Source organism: Protomyctophum parallelum (genome assembly GCF_964188405.1).
Source record: "Protomyctophum parallelum genome assembly, chromosome: 8".
Classification (NCBI taxonomy): domain Eukaryota; kingdom Metazoa; phylum Chordata; class Actinopteri; order Myctophiformes; family Myctophidae; genus Protomyctophum; species Protomyctophum parallelum.
In genome coordinates, this window is record NC_139703.1 from 14,717,626 (window position 1) to 14,736,392 (window position 18,767).

General features: G+C 43.9%; 1 protein-coding gene across 2 annotated transcripts in view; it reads left to right on the forward strand.

Annotated features, from left to right (window-relative positions):
* Positions 1-18,568, forward strand: part of wnk2 (WNK lysine deficient protein kinase 2) — a 30,642-nt gene extending 12,074 nt beyond the window's left edge. Inside the window, exons 9-27 of one of the 2 annotated variants that reach the window (XM_083771885.1) lie at positions 21-986; positions 1,457-1,561; positions 4,061-4,153; positions 4,304-4,354; positions 4,531-5,286; positions 6,446-6,495; positions 6,646-6,808; positions 6,894-7,010; positions 7,124-7,294; positions 8,033-8,075; positions 8,470-8,634; positions 9,506-10,359; positions 10,549-10,606; positions 10,723-10,787; positions 10,902-11,485; positions 11,574-11,806; positions 11,933-12,148; positions 15,067-15,389; positions 15,842-18,568. In XM_083771885.1, coding sequence (XP_083628011.1) covers positions 21-986; positions 1,457-1,561; positions 4,061-4,153; positions 4,304-4,354; positions 4,531-5,286; positions 6,446-6,495; positions 6,646-6,808; positions 6,894-7,010; positions 7,124-7,294; positions 8,033-8,075; positions 8,470-8,634; positions 9,506-10,359; positions 10,549-10,606; positions 10,723-10,787; positions 10,902-11,485; positions 11,574-11,806; positions 11,933-12,148; positions 15,067-15,389; positions 15,842-16,138 — 5,310 coding nt within the window. In that variant the 3' untranslated portion in view covers positions 16,139-18,568. The remainder of the gene's footprint in view (positions 1-20; positions 987-1,456; positions 1,562-4,060; positions 4,154-4,303; positions 4,355-4,530; positions 5,287-6,445; positions 6,496-6,645; positions 6,809-6,893; positions 7,011-7,123; positions 7,295-8,032; positions 8,076-8,469; positions 8,635-9,505; positions 10,360-10,548; positions 10,607-10,722; positions 10,788-10,901; positions 11,486-11,573; positions 11,807-11,932; positions 12,149-15,066; positions 15,390-15,841) is intronic. The other variant, XM_083771886.1, reaches the window with a different exon arrangement.
* Positions 18,569-18,767: the final 199 nt, after the last annotated feature.

Sequence of the window (18,767 nt, forward strand, 5' to 3'; positions counted from 1 at the left end):
TCAAAATTGTACCCAAGCAGCGACACTCCAGTGAGCCCTTATATCTTGTATCTCAGTCAGCCTCTCTCGTCACCGAGAGCTCGGGGTGCTTAAGGCATGAAAGCGCCTCCTTGGTTGAGATGCAGCGGTGTAGGACCCACTCTCTCACTATGAACATGAACCCTCAGTCAATTAGTTATTCCAAGCAGGACCTGTCTCCACCAGGGTGCACAGGTGGCTACGACAGCTCTGTGCGTCGAACTCACAATCTAGATTATAATTTCCCCCCACGTCCTCTCTTGTCCTCTCACAATAATCAACATCATCATTCCTATCATGATTTAGCAAGTCATTCCAACGCAGGTCACCTTTCCCTGTCCTTAAAACGCCCGTCAGAGCTGCGTCTGAGCCCTCTACTTGGCACCCAGCCCCGCCACCATTGCAAGGCCTGTACATCTCTCCTGCTGAGGGACAGGACTAATACTGGTGGTTCTCTGGGACACAAACACATGCCCCCTCTTCCCCTGGCATCACAGCCTTCTCCAATCTATAAATCCCTTAGGGCTCCACCCTCTCCCTTAGTGTTAACCAGTCCAGTGTCTTTGCCCCCAATGGTGACCTCACCGCCACATCCTGCCCCACTGTCTCCCCTGGCCTTGTCCCCAAGGGGTCTGTATTATGGCAGCGGGGACCCCTTGTCCCCAAGGGGTCTGTATGATGGCAGCGGGGACCCCTTGTCCCCAAGGGGTCTGTATGATGGCAGCGGGGACCTCGCTCTTCTTGACCAATGCCTCCACCACATTGTAAGCCGCAGGACGAGTCCGCTCAACTCCCCTGAAAGGGAAGCGCATCACCCAACACACCTCAACTGGGAGGTCGGCGGGTTCGCCCCCTCTGCGCTCGAGCGCACCGAGCAGAGTCGAAGTCTGCCGCTCTTGTTTAGCCCCCGCCTGGACAGCAAACTGCCGTTATGCCTACATGGCATGGAGGACAGACCAGGTCCAATGGTAGGTTAGAGATGGGAGCCTTTGCCCGGGCAGCCTGTTGCACCTTCAGGGGCCTGGGGTGGTTTCCTCTTCTGGCTCTGCCAAATGTTTTGCTCCGCTTCTTCTGCATCTTGAATGATGAGAACAAAATCAACGCAGCAGAACTCTGCCCTTGCTTAAACCACAATCAAGATTTTCCCATTTTTCTCTAGGAATTTCTGGCTTCTAGCACAAAATAGTAATGCTGTACATGATTTGTAGGTTGGGGGTTAATATTTCAACTTCGTTAGATAACCCTGCCAACTGCTATAAGTGAATCACTATCTGCCTTCTGTTTTCTGCTGATGATTGTCCATAAAATACAAAAACATGGTTGCATAAAGTTATAGTATAATAAGACTTATTTTTTAAGCATTTGCAAAACAGGGATGCCAGAGTTACTGTGGTCAACATATACTGTACTGCTTCTGAGGTCTCTTCTCTGTTGACAGACCATCTCGGCTCCAGCGACACCGGCCTCCTCTGTGCAGCAGAGCTTCCCAGCTCTGGTCCCCGCCGTACAGATGCAGCTTGCGGCCCAGCCTAGCCAGGAGCAGGTATGCATCCAACTACGTCAGCCTCCGGTAGCAGATATATACTGTAGATACAAGCAGTGCAGCAGAATTATGCACAGGATAATATGGAAGCCTGGCCGACACGCTCTTGTGGCCCGGCTTGCGGAAGCCTCGCAAAACTACACCAATGTAGTTGGACTGTCTGTGCCTCTAAATCGAGTATACATTTTGAACCTCATTCACAACGGCGTTTACGCTCATAACGTGAGCGGTGCGTGAGCGGATAGGCATTTACGAGGATTCCCACATTACGTGGGAATTCATGGCCATCTCCGTGAACTTGATGTTGACGTTGGTTGGTCGATAACTCCGCACATATCGACGTCTGCTCCAGGGTGGTGTATAGGGCATACGGCTTGCGTATATTTATTTAGAAGGCTTTAGTCTTCATGCTGAATCAATAAATAGTTCCCAAACCTCAGATAAAATATGTAGGCATGTGTCCACAACATTGGTCAGCACATAAAAAATGATATATATATATGATATATAATATAAAAGCCGAGTATCACTTGTATGCCTATATGCATGCATTCTAGAGGCATATATTGGTCAAGTTAACCTATGATCCTATACAGAAACTGCCCCCGCAAGCCTGACACCTTTTTATTTATTTATTAGGATATTTCTAGCATGCGCAATTGCGCTGCTCACTCTCGGCAGCCTTCTACTCACAGTGCAACGCGTTGTGAGCTTGTAGATAATAATAATAATATAATAATAACCGCATGGTCCGGTGGATTAAATATGTCCTGTGTCCATGCATGTCCATATATTTGCTTTCCAAATCCGACAGTGCAGGGCAGGGAATCAATCACCCCAGTAATCAATAGGGGCTTTTATCATTGCCGAGTTTTAATATAGCATTTGGTCGTTTGATGAACTGTACAAATTAACTTTTTTCTCATTATGTGAAAGTAACTGTAACATCAGTTAACTTATTAACGTTCTGACATTTAACAAGGAGTGAAGCAATGCGTGCCAAGTTGGTAAGTTTAGTTTATAATTATATACCTTGCTTGAAGATCTGCCTGTCAAAATGAACTGCTCTACAAGCTCATTGCGGTTCACTGTTGTATAACTTGATCTGTGCAGGCTATGATGACGTATTTCGATATTTCCTGTTGCCTTATATGGTGTGGAATGGGCGTGAATGTTCCATCAAACCAGGCGACACCAGGCGAATCGCTTCGGAAAGGGGCGGAAAGGGTTCACCGGGCGATCTGCACAAATGAAGTGATTACACCACCTGAATAACACAAGAAATTGACGCAGTTTGATCGGACGGATGAATACGATATCATTACGCATCTCCTTTACACCTGGGCGTACATTTTCGTTGTGAATGAGGTCCTTAGTGTTTATTTGAATTTATCAGCATTTTTGGACTGGGCATAAGCACAGTCCTGCTTGGCTGTCAGTGCTCTATGCCAAAACCAAAATACTTTAATGGCTGTTAAGCAATCCAAAATGACTTGCTGCTGTTTTTATGGTAGGCATTCAGTCATCACCACCGAGCTGCTGAATGCAGTCAACACTGCAGAGATACTTATTAGCCAGCAATTCCCTTCGCTGAGAACACACGCACGCACGCACGCACGCACGCACGCACGCACGCACGCACGCACGCACGCACGCACGCACGCACGCACGCACGCACGCACGCACGCACGCACGCACGCACGCACGCACGCACGCACGCACGCACACACACACACACACACACACACACACACACACACACACACACACACACACACACACACACACACACACACACACACACACACACACACACACATATACACATAGACAATTTGAAAGACTCAGATCCTCAGATATCCTTTACACAGAAACGAAGCCAACAGGACCATAACGGTTAAAAACAGAATAAAACAAAAGTAAAGTACATGACAGAACACTTTAGTATCAAGCAAAAATGTGCTTATTGTTGTCATCAAGTATGTAGCATTATCTAAATCTAAATTATTCTGATAGGTAGTTTAGAAGAATAAAATAAAATCAGAAGTTTTCCCTTACTGAGCTCCCTGCTTCATGCGGCCTATATCCATGCGTTTGTATGCGTGCTTATGTGTGTGTGTGTGCATGCATGCATGCATGATCCGCTGGTGTGAATATTTCATTGGTAGCATATCTACTGTATGCATTTGTGTGTTTTGCCTGTTATCAGCTGTGATGTGGATTGTGTTTCATTTGTGGTTTTGGTTCCAAATATGTCTGTTCCTGTAGACCTCTTATCAGATAATGTGGGCTATTATGGACTGTAACAGTAACACCACTTAAACATATTTTATACCACAGCTATTCAAAAAATAACCAATCTACAAGCTCACAACATAGTTTAACATAAGAGCAAGGCAGATGCTGTGAAAATGTTCAAATATATATTCTTTCAGCTTGATCTCTCTTCTTCTTTTCCTTTGAGCTCTCCGTCTCGTTTTTCCTCCTTCCCTCTTGCAGCCGATATCTAGTGTCCAGCCTGCTGCGACTCCTCCTGACATGCATGTAACCAGTGCCCCTCCCCCTCTCCAGCCCCTGCAGAACGGAACGCTGGTAGGTTGCACTCAGTGGTGGAAAGAGTACTCACGTTTCTTTTTACTAAAGTAAAAGTATCAATACCACAATGTAGAAATACTCACCAAGAAATACAGCCCAACTTCGGCACCCTCCACCCTGTCCATATTTACCGTGCCTCCTTCCCAGGTACAACGCAGCCCATACCCCGAGCAGGACTTCACAGAGCAGCCTGTCCAGGTGAGCATTTGACTCAGTTTTCACTGTAATGGTAACTTAGACATGGTAAATCTTTACTTTGATGGTGCTGTTTTGTCTTGGTTTCTGTCTTGTTTTCTGTATGACATTCAATAGGAGTAAACCATATCATGCATAAGCTGATGGGAGATTCTAATATATGACATTGTTTTCCAAAGGGGAATATGGGAGATGTTCAGGTCTTGTCTCCAGTTCATCCCGCCGTGCCTGCTGTCCCCACCCCAGTTTGGGGAAGCGAGGTGGATTCAGAAACAGCTGTATCTTGCCTAGACCTCACCATACCTGCAACGTCAGCTCCTACAACCCTGGCCCCTTCAAAACCACTAGCCCCACCCCCAGCCTACACCTCTACCTCTGTCCCAGCATCGGCCTTAGCTCTAGTATCAGCATCAGCTCCAACGTTCGTGTCAGTGTCAATTCAAGTTGACACCCAAGCCCCTATTCAGACCATAGCCTCAGCCCCAATACAAACCCATGTCCCAGTCTTAGCCCCAGCACAAGCTGCAACGCTTTCTCAAGTCCCAGGTCCAATTCAGGTTGAAGCTCCAACAGCAGCGATAGTCCCATCCTCAGACCCAGTCCAAACTCAAACCATCTCTCTGTCAAGTCCCCCTTTAGACCCATCTGCAGCATTATCTCTAAGCACAGACACATCTTCAGTCCCAGTTCAACCATTATGCCCAGTCCCAGGTCCAGTCTCATCACAAGTTCAAGCCACTCTGCCAGTTCAAGTTCAAGCTGTAGCCTCTGCCACTGCCCCTCCTGTCACAGCCCTGAGTTCAGCTCCTGTTCTGCAGTCTGCTGGCATCCAGACAGCAGTACCGGCGCCTGAGTGTGCCAGCCTCATCACAACGCAACAAAAGCTAGACACTGAAACTGCATCCAGCCCCCCTCAACCAGAGCCTCCTGTAGAGGTATGTGTAAACTGTAAAACCCCATGATGTATAGCAGAGGTGCCCAAAAGGTAGATTGCAATCTCCCAGATTGCAATACTCATTTAAAATATATATTGTATGGTAAATGGTGCATTTATATAACGCTTTTATCCAAAGCGCTTTACATACTGCAAGATTATGCATTACATTCACCCATTCACACACCGATGGCAGAGGAAACCATTTCTTCACACATTTTCTGATATTACTCCTACAGATGTTATTCATACCTCATACAAATCGGTACACATTATCTCTATAGTGTGTATAGTCTATCTTTTTTTCAATAATATTTGTATTGATTTTTACATTTTATGACAAAGACAAAACAAAAAAGACACAGACAGCTCAGCTCAGATACGTTGCAGAACAAAGGAATTATCTCTATAGTTATGTCATATTCCATCCTGATTGGCAATAATTGGCTTCCAAAGTTTGTATGAGTGGCCCGTTTTGAACAAAATGCCACAAATCATAAATGCAGCTTCCGAATTTGTGCGACATGCTACAAGCACCACTGAACCAATCGGCGGGAAACTTTGCATGCACGGTACACTACCAGCGGTACTGGTAGGCCAAATCTCCTCATGATGGTTCATAGGCCTTATGAACCATAGTAGTCTTAGTAGTCTTAGTAGTCTTAGCAACCTAGTCCAAAACTCACAAATCAGAGGAGCATACTTTTCTAGTTTGTAGTATTATTATTTGTTTTACAGAAAAACTGTGAAAATCATTCAATTATTTGTATTGACGCACAAAGAACATCACCAGGCATAGTGGTATGAAATACATGTAAGCAAGTAGTGATATTATTTTATATACACTGTTGTGGTCTCGAGGCTTTTCAGTTGTGTTTACAGTAAGTTGGCATGTGACAGTATGATAGCCAGATATGTTTTTTCTTTTTCTTTTTAAAATATCTCTTCTATATTTTGATTAATACAGAAATGTACCAGAAATGTTACTTAGGGTAATGTACTTGCTTTATTTCCAGTGAAATATACTGTATCATATTCCCCATCTACACACAAACACCTTATTGACATACACAAATAGCACAAATAGTGTTAACAATCATTAAATTAACTTTAATGAGCTGTTTTCTTACTTTCTGTTATTTACTTATTTCACTCTTTAGGATGTGATTCAGGAGAAACCAACACTATTACCCAACTATGCCTATGACAGGTGCGTGAACAGTGATTGACAGTCATTCAAGTGTTGTACCTTCACTCATTCAAGTGTTGTGCTGTACCTCTGCTCTCTACTTTTACCACACCTACATTAGAGCAAAAAAGACAGTTATGTGTGTTGTTATTTGTTAACATTCCCTTATAGTCTCAATTCTGATGTGGCCTCTGGTAAGGATACAAGTGACGGTTACGACAGTTTCGCTAGTGCGGGGAAAGTGGATGGAAAACCCAGGAAACATCATCGCAAGTCAGCACGCACACGTTCACGACAAGAAAAGACCAGCAAACCCAAACTGAGTATCCTTAATGTGAGTTATGACCATTTATCTTTTTGTGTAATTTGACATTTGTTTGGACATGTTTAGCCAAAAATCTAATTCCCTCCCCTTACAGGTTAGCCACACGGGCGATAAAATGGTGGAATGCCAGCTAGAAACCCACAACCACAAAATGGTGACATTCAAGTTTGATCTGGACTGTGATGCTCCAGAGGAAATCGCCACTTATATGGTGAGGTCATGACATAACGGTTTCTGTTGTTTTCTCACCTAAAGTATTTCTTGTGTATGTAGTGATTGTGGTGGTATTAATGCTGCTACATATGATACAACTGTTGACTACAGGTAGAGAATGGATTTATTCTTCCCATTGAGAAGGAGATCTTCATTGACCAGTTGAAAGACATTATGGACAAAGCTGAAGACATGTTAAATGAGGACATGGAGGGTGAGATGGGCACTATTCTGGGGACCAGTCCCCAGAAAGGCCTTACTTCTGAAGGACTAGTGGGAGAGGTAAATGCCTGCTTAACTCAAACATGAACGTAAATGCATACAGTATAGGAACACATACGTATGCATACCAATATGCATTCAATTGTAATTAGAACCTTTTTGTTTTTAATAGGACCTTCTCAAAAATGTTGAAAGCCAGTTATTGTCAAATGATCAAAAACACATTTTCCCATGCACACTGAAACATTTAAATAACAATATGTTAATGTGACTGTCACACACACACACACACACACACACACACACACACACACACACACACACACGTACACACACACACACACACACACACACACACACACACACACACACACACACACACACACACACACACACACACACACACAAAATTCGTAACTGTGCAGGCTTATCATTAGGCAGTTAAAAGATAGGTACAAGAATTAGAGTATAAAATACATAAACCATATATATGACTTAAAAAAATACAGGCACATCATTCCCGATGAAGACGGTCGATTTGACATACCGTATGACTGGTGTGTGTGTGTCTGCAGAATTGCAGGAAGCGAATCAAGCTGTTGCAGACAATTGCTATACTGTGCTTGTCTATAGACATCACACATTTGTGACATGTAGGTACAAATGCATTTAATGCAGATGCAGGTACTAGAGGAATAGATGTAGGCCTACTCAAGATTACCGTAAACAGACTCAAGAGATACAATTCAACAAAATTGGACAGCAACAGCGACATCTGTTCTTGTTCTCTATGTGCAGAGTCAGCAGAATGGAGCACCACAACCTGTATATCAGCAGAATGGTAAATTAGTTTCCCTTCTTCTGTCGGCCTCACAGGTTTATTTTTAATTTCTTGTTTTAAGTATAAAAATAAAAGTACAGAAACCTGCGCACATTCTCACATGGTGCTGCAATTAAATGTCTTAAAATAGTAAACTTTTTGCTGCGTGTGCAGGCTTATTTTTTCTTTTACCTGTGATGTTTCTCAACCCAGCACCTTTTTAAGATGTACTTCTCTTCTCTTCTCTTCTCTTCTCTTCTCTTCTCTTCTCTTCTCTTCTCTTCTCTTCTCTTCTCTTCTCTTCTCTTCTCTTCTCTTCTCTTCTCTTCTCTTCTCTTCTCTTCTCTTCTCTTCTCTTCTCTTCTCTTCTCTTCTCTTCTCTTCTCTTCTCTTCTCTTCTCTTCTCTTCTTGCAGTTCTTCATACTGGAAGGAGGTGGTTCATTATCTGTCCCGTGGAGGAGACTCCCACATCCAGCCAGGAGACTCCATCTGATGGCACAGCCACACAGTCACCTGGGAGTGCGGCTACTGTCCAGCCTGCTGACAGTGGCACTGCAGGGCCAGCAGCTACAGCCAGAGGTGACTTTACTTCTAATCTAGACCAGTGGTTCCCAAACCTTTTAGCTCACGACCCAAGAGAGAAATTAGACCTTTTCTCTGGAACTAGTGAAATAGGGAAGACCCATACAAATTGGTCCACGACCCACAATACATATGGGTCCCAAGTTCACCCAGCTAGGTCGGGAGGTACATGGCCAAAAATATTTGGGAACCGCTGTTCTAGACCAGAGGTTCCCGACCACTGGTGGTACTTGAGCCCCTTTCTGGTGGTACACAGAGGAGTGAGTTGCCCAAAAAAGGAGAAAAAAGACTAAAGTGGAATTAATTGATATTACTACAGGTAGTTCTTCTGACCAAGCAATTGGTTGAAATAGGCTATCCAGCCATGCAAAAAATGAGCATGACAGCACACCTAGCCATTAATAGAATGTTTGAGAACGGATTAATCACGTTAGAAATATCAGCAGTTGTGCTGATTAGACAGGGTTTTGTCAGAGCAGCAGCATAATTGGCTTAGGAAAGGAACAAAAAGGGCAGGCATATGCTCCTGCATTTTAACATATATTATGGTGGTACCGGTACTTGGAGAGCCAAATATATTCTGAGGTGGTACTTCAGTATAAAAAGTTTGGGAACCACTGTTCTAGACTACCGTTTACAGTAAGCACAAGTCCAGGCAGTTCCTTCCAACTTTAGGTCCAATGGCGCCAGCTGGTGGCAGCTAAATGAACAAAGTTGAAATGAATGAATGAATAATGAAGTTGAAATGTTGCATTTGTATGAGACACTAAACTGTGGTTTTGTTTTGTTCCATGAATCTATGAATCCATGAATTCATGAATATATCGAGTAATATTCTGATCAAGTCTTTTGTTTGCCCTCCACTCAGAAGAGGAGTCATCCTCCACAATGTCTGGTGGAAGTGGGGGTTTCAACTATGAGGCCTATGGATTCTGTAGTCCTCCTGTCATGTCCAACACAGACCCTCTCCTCCTGGCCATTCTGTCTCCTCCTGCCTCCGCACCGCCCACGCTCGTGTCAAATGATCCTATCAGTACCTTCATGCAGCCCAGCGTGCTGCCGGCCCAACCAGCCAGTGCTCCACCAATGGCCCCCTTAGCCCTGCGCAATAGCATGTCTCTGGACGAGTCGCAGGTGGCTCATCCCGGCTCTGTCATGCATGCTGTTCAGCAGATGGCAGATATAGCATGTGCTGCCTCCATGGTAGAGGAGGTGCCCTGCTGCCCATTGGTCATGCCCTTGTCCCTGGATGTGACCGGTGCCCAGGCTGCGGCTGCCCTTACTCCTCTTCCCCTCCAGGAGTCCATAGCGGCCAGAGAGCCTCTGTCCGTCTCCTACCAGTCTGGTTCCCGTGGAGATCACTCACAGCAGCAAGTGGTTCTCCAGCAGCCTTTTTCGAGCGTGGGCAGTGCCAAAGTATCCTCTCTGCCCCAGAGCCCGGCACCGTCCCAGCATGCCATGGGGCCCAGTGAGTCCGATGGAGAGGGACGGATGGCCCGAGGTGGCTTTGTAGACAGCACCATAAAGTCTCTGGACGAGAAGCTGAGGAATCTTCTGTACCAGGAATATGCGCCCATGTATCCATCAGGCACCACTGCAGAAACACCCGGCGGAACTGAATATATCCAGTCTCCCCACGGTCCAGATAGCGCCTTGCTGGGGTCAGGAAACAGCACGCCAGGCCCTATTGGCGAGGGACGCTACAGGACAGGAGAGCAGCTGGTAAATATAGAACCATTAATTTAGCTCCAAAGTCAGACATTTATGCAAACACTCGGTAACCTTTGGGACAGATTGCTGATGACAACGTACGTACCAGGAATGACCACACTGTTAACAGCCTTTAACTGTCTTTGCTTCATGTTTTCCCATCTTCTTTACTTTCTTGTCTCATTTTGTCATTTTCTATAGCCTCAAATTCCAGAGAGAATGGATAGTTTGAGCACACTCAGTGACTCAGCTGTGTGTGGTATGTACAGCATGCACTAATCGCTCTAACAGCCCTCTAGAGTGAAGTTATAAATCTGTTTTATTTGTTGGTACTGTGATGCTGCAGTGCTCAATCTTATGGAAATCTCTTTGCAGCTTCCATGTCAAGGAGGCACTTCCCCCACTCGTCTTCCTGCTCAGGAACAAGAGGCCGATTTAAGGTATAGTGAGAATATTTTCCATCACACGGAAATGGCATTTCACCTGTAGCCACATAAAGCGTTGCTGAGAGTAATACTAATAATGAATGCATTTTGACGTTCTGTCATGGGTAGCTCATCTCGGCTGCCCCTGACGTGACTGCCAGAAGAGATGTGAAGCAAAGAAGCTGGAGCAGCGCTGCCTCGCCTGTGCATCCTGCAGTTTACATCAGGGACTATGGGCAGACCGAGGCCATGGCCGCCTCCAAGACCATTGGACGCTTCTCTGTGGTCAGCACCGAGGATGACATCACGCTGAGGACACAAGTCAGCCGCTACTCCGCCCCACCAGATTTCTACCTGGACACACCCCCCTCCCTGGCCAAGCGGGGTTCCCTGCCCCGCGCTGCGACCTCCCCGTCTGTCCCTGCGGACGTCACCGTCCACAGCCGCTTCCTCTCGTCGGACTCGGGGGCTGACAGCAGCCCCGCAAAAATGCCTCCCGTGACACCGTCTCGGCATGGCCGATCAGACCGCAGAGGAAGTGACCTCATGAAGAGGGCAGTGGCGTTCCTCCGTCGCTCAGGGAGAAGCAGCAGCGTGCAGAGCTCGGACTCACCGAGCAGGCACGGCGGCCTGCAAGGTTATGCCAGCAGTGACAACGATTCCGAGATGGAGGACTCTGATATGAAGAAGGAATTGCAGAGACTCAGAGAGAAGTATACTTCGTCAGTGGCTGTGGTTTTCTTTGTTTCTTGTCTTGTGTCTGCATGCTAAATATTTTGTTGTGTACTTTACCTCCCTCAGACATCTGAAAGAGATCTCTGAACTGCAGGCCCATCAGCGCGGGGAAGTGGAGCTGCTTTATCTTCAGCTGGGCAAAGCCCCACCTCCTGGGCTGGGACTCTCACACACAGCACCACCTACAGGCCGCAGGAGGAGGTCCAGCAAGCACAAACTTAAGGCTGGCAAACTCTTAAGTCCCCTTGTTCAGCAATTCAGAAATGTCACAACCAAAACCAGTGACTCCAGCAAAGCCAGTGAGTGTTGGTTAGCAGAATATAGTTTACAGGTGTCAAATCTTTGTGTTTGTGTGCAGGACAGTCCACGTGCTGTGTGTGAGCGTGTTTATATACTCATGCTCGTGCAAATGTTCGTTTGTATAGATGTGTGCGAAACCACAGTGAGTTTAAACGGATCTCCCGCCAAAGGTGCAGTCCCTTTACAGCGCAACCGAGCTGGCACAAGCCATCTGCCCAGCTCCGCCACAGGGTCTGTTCAGACCCAGCAGCCATGCTCCCTCAAAGGATCCTTGTCATCGGACAATATCTACGGTGGACTGCACGGAGAAGGCACTGGCACACACGCTCAGCCTGGGCAAGGTAACCTAACCTCACTTAACACAATCCAGGAGTCATTTATTTAGTCATATGACCACACTATATATCACTTAGTTATATTAGAGTGTATACATATTAGTGATTACTTTCTCCCTGGTATTTTGATATGAGCCTAGAGCCATAACCACTTAAGTCCTGTATAAATCTCTGAAAATGTCACTGCCCAAAATATGGATGCCAACTGTTTTGGATTTCTTTTTTACTAATTTGTGTGGTACAAAAGCTTTAATTGTATTAATGTGTAAGAAGGGGCACTAAGTTTGATCTTAGTGTGCGGTGGTACAACTGGCTATACTGCTCACTACAGAGCAAACATACAGTATAAATATATTCACTTAATTAATGATAGTGGACTGCAGAAACCATAACCACAAATAAGCAGGTTATGCAGGTTCATATCAAATGATATTTTTTTATTTTATTTTATATATAGTTTTTTATTGGGGACAGTTAAGCAGCACATCTGACAAAGAAATCTTTGCACATAGTAACCCATTTTTTTCCTTTTTTAAAATCATCACAAACATCAACAAACAACGTACACCCTCCCCCCCCCCCCCCCCCCCCAACGAAACAAGGACAAACAGGACAAAAGTAAATAAAAATAAAAAATAAAAGTAAAAACACAGGTCACAGGTCACATCATGGATCACAGTCAGATTATTGTACACTTGTGAGAGAGGCACTGTCTGTTCATTCTGAAATCCACAGTCCACTATATTTGGGTCACACTGAGCAGTCTAATCCAGGGAGGTACGAATATTGAAATATTCTATAAAGGGTCTCCATGCCTTAGTGAAGCCTTCGACGGTTCCTCTGAGAGAGAATTTAATTTTTTCTAAGCTCAAGAAGTACATCACATCATTGAGCCAGATTGAGTGAGAGGGTGGATTTGGTGACTTCCGAGATAGTAATATTCTTCTTCTAGCTAGCAGTGTTGCAAAAGCAATCAAATGATAAATTAACACTTCTCCCAAACTAGGGAGGATCCATTCCTCCTACCACTAGTACGAAGGTTTGGTCATCATGAGTCAAAGAACAATTGACCCTAAATAACCCTAAATAATTATATGAATAATGTAATTAATCTCAAGCTAAATGGTTTTAACCACTCAAACTGGGATCCCTGTTTTGGGCATGTCATTAACTCCTTTGTAGCCAATACCTGCACATTTAGCTGGCATTCAGCACCTAACCTATAGGTTTTTAAACTTTTTAAAATGTTTTCAAAATAGCAAAAACAGCTCATCTAAAAGCTCACAACGCATTTGCAATGCAACACATTGTGAGCTTGTAGGTCAGCTATTATCACTATTCGTTGTATGACGAAGTATAGGGCTTAACGTGTTAAGACTAAATTAAGAGGAGTGTGCACCTCTTACCTCTTCTTTTCCTTCTTCTCCTTCTCCTCCTCCTCCTCCTCCTTCTTCTTCTCCTTACTCCTCTACAGGCTGGCCTAATTGCCCTCAACCCTCTGAGAGAGTGACCTATAAATCAAGTAGCAAGCCCCGGGCTAGATTCCTCAGTGGGCCTGTTTCTCTGTCCATCTGTTTGTATTCTAGATTCTCCTCCGTACCCTCACCTTTTTGATTTCTTCATTCGTCATCAATGTCACCACGTCTGTCTTTGCCACTTTGGTTATTTTATTTTCATTTTGTGTCTGTCACCCCTTTGTGTCTTTTTGTCCTTGAATCGCCGTGATCGTAGAATAGAATCTTGTTTATTCAAACCCCTTACTAAACAGATCTTGGGAGAATTCAAACTTTTCAAACTCATACATTATGCCCGCTTTCTGAAGTCTAAGGTTTGAATAAGTAAGGTTTGGCTGAGCTACAAAGGTTGGCACCTTGGTATTACTATGTGTTTGGTCGTACCCTGCAGTGTTGGGGGTAACGCATTACATAAGTAATGCTTTATGTCATAATATTACTGTAATGAGCAATTAAGTAATATAGTTTTGTGAAGCACTGAAATGACAATGACAATTACTCTACCACTATGAGGAGTTTAATTACAGTTTTCAAAATAAATCATATACAGTATATTGCAGGCCTCCAATGATAGAGGGTGCTGCAGCGTTTGTGTTCTTGTTGTTTCATCATGAATAATATAATATGCTAAAATTGCATTTTTATATTAGTAATAACATTTGTAGCCGTCTTTTCTATTCCATTTAGCAATCCCTCTAACTTAGTCATTTTGTGTTTCCTTAGAGGGTGCTTTGTCAAAGTACCACACAATTAATATAACACTTCACTTGCAATATTGTAACATACCTTATTACTTTTAATTGAAAGTAATTAGTAATGTGCAATCTATTACATGATTTAAGTTCCCAACACTGATGGAATGTATGATCTACCTGCATGACGGAGATTGCTTTGTTTTAGAAAACTGACCTCATCTTGCTTTCCCATAATGCTTTGGTCTTAATGCTTCCCGATGACGTTGCATCCAGCTAATTTAGCAGCTGCATTTGACATTGCATCTAGCTATTGAACAGTAACCTTTGGCCATGTAACATTTGTCCCATATACTGTATGACATTGTAATTGTGTGTGTTTCGCAGGGTCGACATTGAAGCGACTGTGTCTCGGTAAAGAGCGTGGCAGCAGTACGTACAGTAGAGTCAACTGTATGAAAGCTTCACTGGAAATCATAGTTCATGTGGGAAACTGTTCCAACGCAAAGTGTGTGTGTGTGTGTGTGTGTGTGTGTGTGTGTGTGTGTGTGTGTGTCTGTGTGTGTGTGTGTGTCTGTGTGTGTGTGTGTGTGTGTGTGTGTGTGTGTGTGTGTGTGTGTGTGTGTGTGTGTGTGTGTGTGTGTGTGTGTGTGTGTGTGTGTGTGTGTGTGTGTGTTTGTGTGTGTGCGTGTGCGCGTGCGTGCGTGCATATTCCCAGGGTCTGGGGCAGGACCTGGAGCTTCCAACCATCCACAGCAGCCACCAGCTGGCACCACACCCCCTCCGCCACAGCCAGTGATGGGCCTGGCCCAAGCTCAGGCCAATAACAGCAATAACAAGAAGGCCAATTTCTCTGGTACAACGATAGGCCATAATGAAATTAGCCTGACCGAAGACCTCCAACGGCTGATGGACAATTGGGCACAAGAGGTCCTTGTTGTCGCACATGGGCCACACTCTCACTCTCTTAACCTCATTCGACAGCAACTATGGGACGACGGAGCATTTAAAACACATGAAAGACTGGCTGGTGCTCCAGAGGTGAGTTTCATTAGGATTTGTCTATGTAATGTTTATAATGGAGAGAATTGATGTATACGGTGTGTATAATTGCAAGGACAAAACAATCAATGCCAAAATGATACATGCAAGCTCGCAGCGTGGCACTAAGTGACGTGTTTTGAGCTTGTACTGTATATCTGTTATTTTTTAGAACTACTGAAACCACTGTTCTAAACCCTAAAGGTGGCAAAAAATCCCCCCCCCCCCCCAAAAAGATAAAATATTGGGTTCATCCCATCCTCGCGTTCCGCAAACAGGAAGGATCATTATATAAGACATTATATAAGAAGCAGCAACATTATATAGGATAAAACCGTAGCCGGTCCAAAAAAACATTATACGGACGAACTATTCGGCGGCAGTGTGCAAACATGATTGACATAAAGTTGAACTTTTTGGTTAATATAACACCACATTGTCCAACTCTCCAGGTCTCATCAAAGACTGACCACAAGGGCCCCCGTCTTTCCGTGTCATGGCCCATGAGTGAGAGCCATTCGTCGATGACGAGGACCAGGCCCCCCGCAAGGCGCCATCCTTATGAACTACCTTCTCCTCCGTTCAGGGGCTCATCTTCGCCTGTCTGCGTGACGCAGTGGCCCGGGTTGCTGCCCGACCTCGCTTCAGGTGTCTTTACCTTCCCTGCTCTGTCCTCAGCGTGGGGTGTGCCTGCGCCTGCTCCAGGACCACCTTACGAGCCCCCTGACCCCAAAACCAGGACTCTCTAACCCCAGTAGCATCATGTCTTACCAAAAATTAATTCTCATTCATTATAGTGCTAGTCTACCTACAGTGCATATGCTGTATATATTTAACCAGCATGTATATTTATAGTAGCCCTCTGTATATAGCAGATTTGTTTCTGGAGTTTTATGTTATTTAATTCCTTTGCATCGACATGCCTCATATCCTGTAAAATGCAGTACATAACGTTTGTGTGCAGCATAATACCGGCATGGATGTGCTGCAGTAGTTCATATAAGAGATGCTTTATTAGCCCATTGTGGTTTGAAAGTGCATATTTATGTACAGCTCCTTGAACTTGAGTCATTGATACATTCTTCCTTTACTCTCTAAGTGGTTGTATATAAATATTTCATGTTTGTGTGACCCATATTGCCCATTATGTATGTATTCTCCCATGTGTATATATTGTATACACTCCTATTAGTCTGTACAAAGCCCTTGTGTTTGTACACAAATTCCATACGAAGGTGCTGTGTTTCTCAATGTAACACCGAACCATTCACCATCACACCCTTACTGTGAAGCCTTGTCTCTGTGGGCATTAGGGCCAGCTGCTTTAAGTCTGATGTACTGTAAGCGCTGAATATAGCTGGTCTAAAAGCTCACAATGTGTCACATCCACAACGCATTGTGAGCTTGTAGATTTGCTTTTTTCGGCACACGACATGACAAAGTACAAATCAGGCTTCGCTCTGCTCTCTCCTCCCAAAGATAGGTTTCCTTTCCTTTCCATTAGCAGTGACACGCACAAGCTCTTGAAATCTTCTTAAGGGAATCGAAAGAACTTGAACATTATCTTCAGGTAAAACAAAACAAAAAAAAACATGTGAGAGTGCCTTGAATTGCAGTTTCAGTTTTGTGAAGAGCAGTTACAATCAGACAGTTGCCCTGCTGTTTGATGGGTTTGCCCTCCAAGGTAGGCTAAATGAGAGGATTTGAACAATGAATGTGGATTCAGACATGTTTAATCTACTGTTAACATGTTTGATATACAGTAGTAACTAAAAATATCCAGACTACTGAACTTGAACAATATACTGTACAGTATCAACTGATGCTAATTGTTTTAGAATATCCATTATTGATTAGTGAAAATTTCCAAAACCATGGTGATGTAATATGATTCATTACTGAGAGTTTTCCTCTGTTAACTTAAGCTGTAACATTCACCTTGTCAGTGCTTCTGCCCTTCTTGAGTCGCAACACAGCCTGCATGAACATTCATTTCTGATATATGTATTGTGCATAGGTTGATGTGGTGAGTTAAGGTTAATGTCGAGTGCCTGTGTCATACTACAAAAAGGTAGCTTGAATGTTTACCTGCGAATATTCTTTAGAGGTTGGTGTTTCGATAGGAGTCTTCTCCAAAACATGATAACCCCATACCTCTACTACAATCTTTAGCTTTACATACCGATGCCTTTGTGTTTTCTATAAGAGATTATATTTGGGTTTATGAAGGTGATTGTTGGTGAGGGTCAACATCATGACATGAATGTTATAGACTGGTGGAGAATGGGTGCCCTGGCTGGGAGAATGTGACCATTAAATAACCACACAGGTTTGACTATGTTTATTTAACTTATTTGTACAGTGTGGGTTGTAATAGGCTAATAGGCTCGTGATGCCATTAAAATGCAGTATGAGTGGTTGAATGCAGAGGATCTTTAACAAAGATTGTGTTGGTATATGATAGATATTTAGATTTTGAATGGCCTCCAGTAGATCACCATCAGTGATTTACTGTACCACACTACTGCTGCTTAATAGCTGCTGCTTTTTATGTATTTTATTTTACTGCTTCTGAAAGCCATTGTAGTGTATTCATTAATGCCTTCCGGTAATCAGCAAAAGAATGGAGGTGACATTTCTTGAGACTTGTGTTGTTTGACAGCCATGAAGAGCAGCCAGTCAGTGAAGTTTGTGTTTACTGCAGAATTAACTTGATGACAGCTAGTGTCTATTTAAATCTCTGAATGGTTTCCAGTGCAAGTCACTGTGCTGTCATCTCTGCCAACTTTCCAACTCATAGTCTTGAACTTCAGCAGTTAGCTTGTCACAATATGAATCCTTTCATATCAGTGTTTAACTAGTTTGGTTCATTAAACTGAACTTTTGTAGACCCAACACTGGGTATCTTCCACGAAATACAGATGTTTTATGTAAACATGTCAGCTATGCAGCTCCATGTGCTTTAGACAGTAAAGTCTAATTTACTACAGAGAACGATGGTGTTGCTTGCTTAAATTAACAGATCTTTTAGGAAAGCAACACTACATGGTACGATGGAATATAAATTGAGCTTAGACTCATCATTGATCTGTTTATTGCTTGCAAGGAAAGCTTGTATGTTTGCTTTTGCCTCCCTGCACTTTCCTGACCCGGTCAGTAGCACTCGATCTTTCACACAAGCTGTACATACTTGATGACAGAAACAATAAACTCATTTTTGCTTGATACTAAATGTTCTGTCATGTACTTTTGTTATAGTCTGTGCCTTTAACAAGAGAAAATACATTATGTTCCAACTGTGTGTGTGTGTGTGTGTGTGTGTGTGTGTGTGTGTGTGTGTGTGTGTGTGTGTGTGTGTGTGTGTGTGTGTGTGTGTGT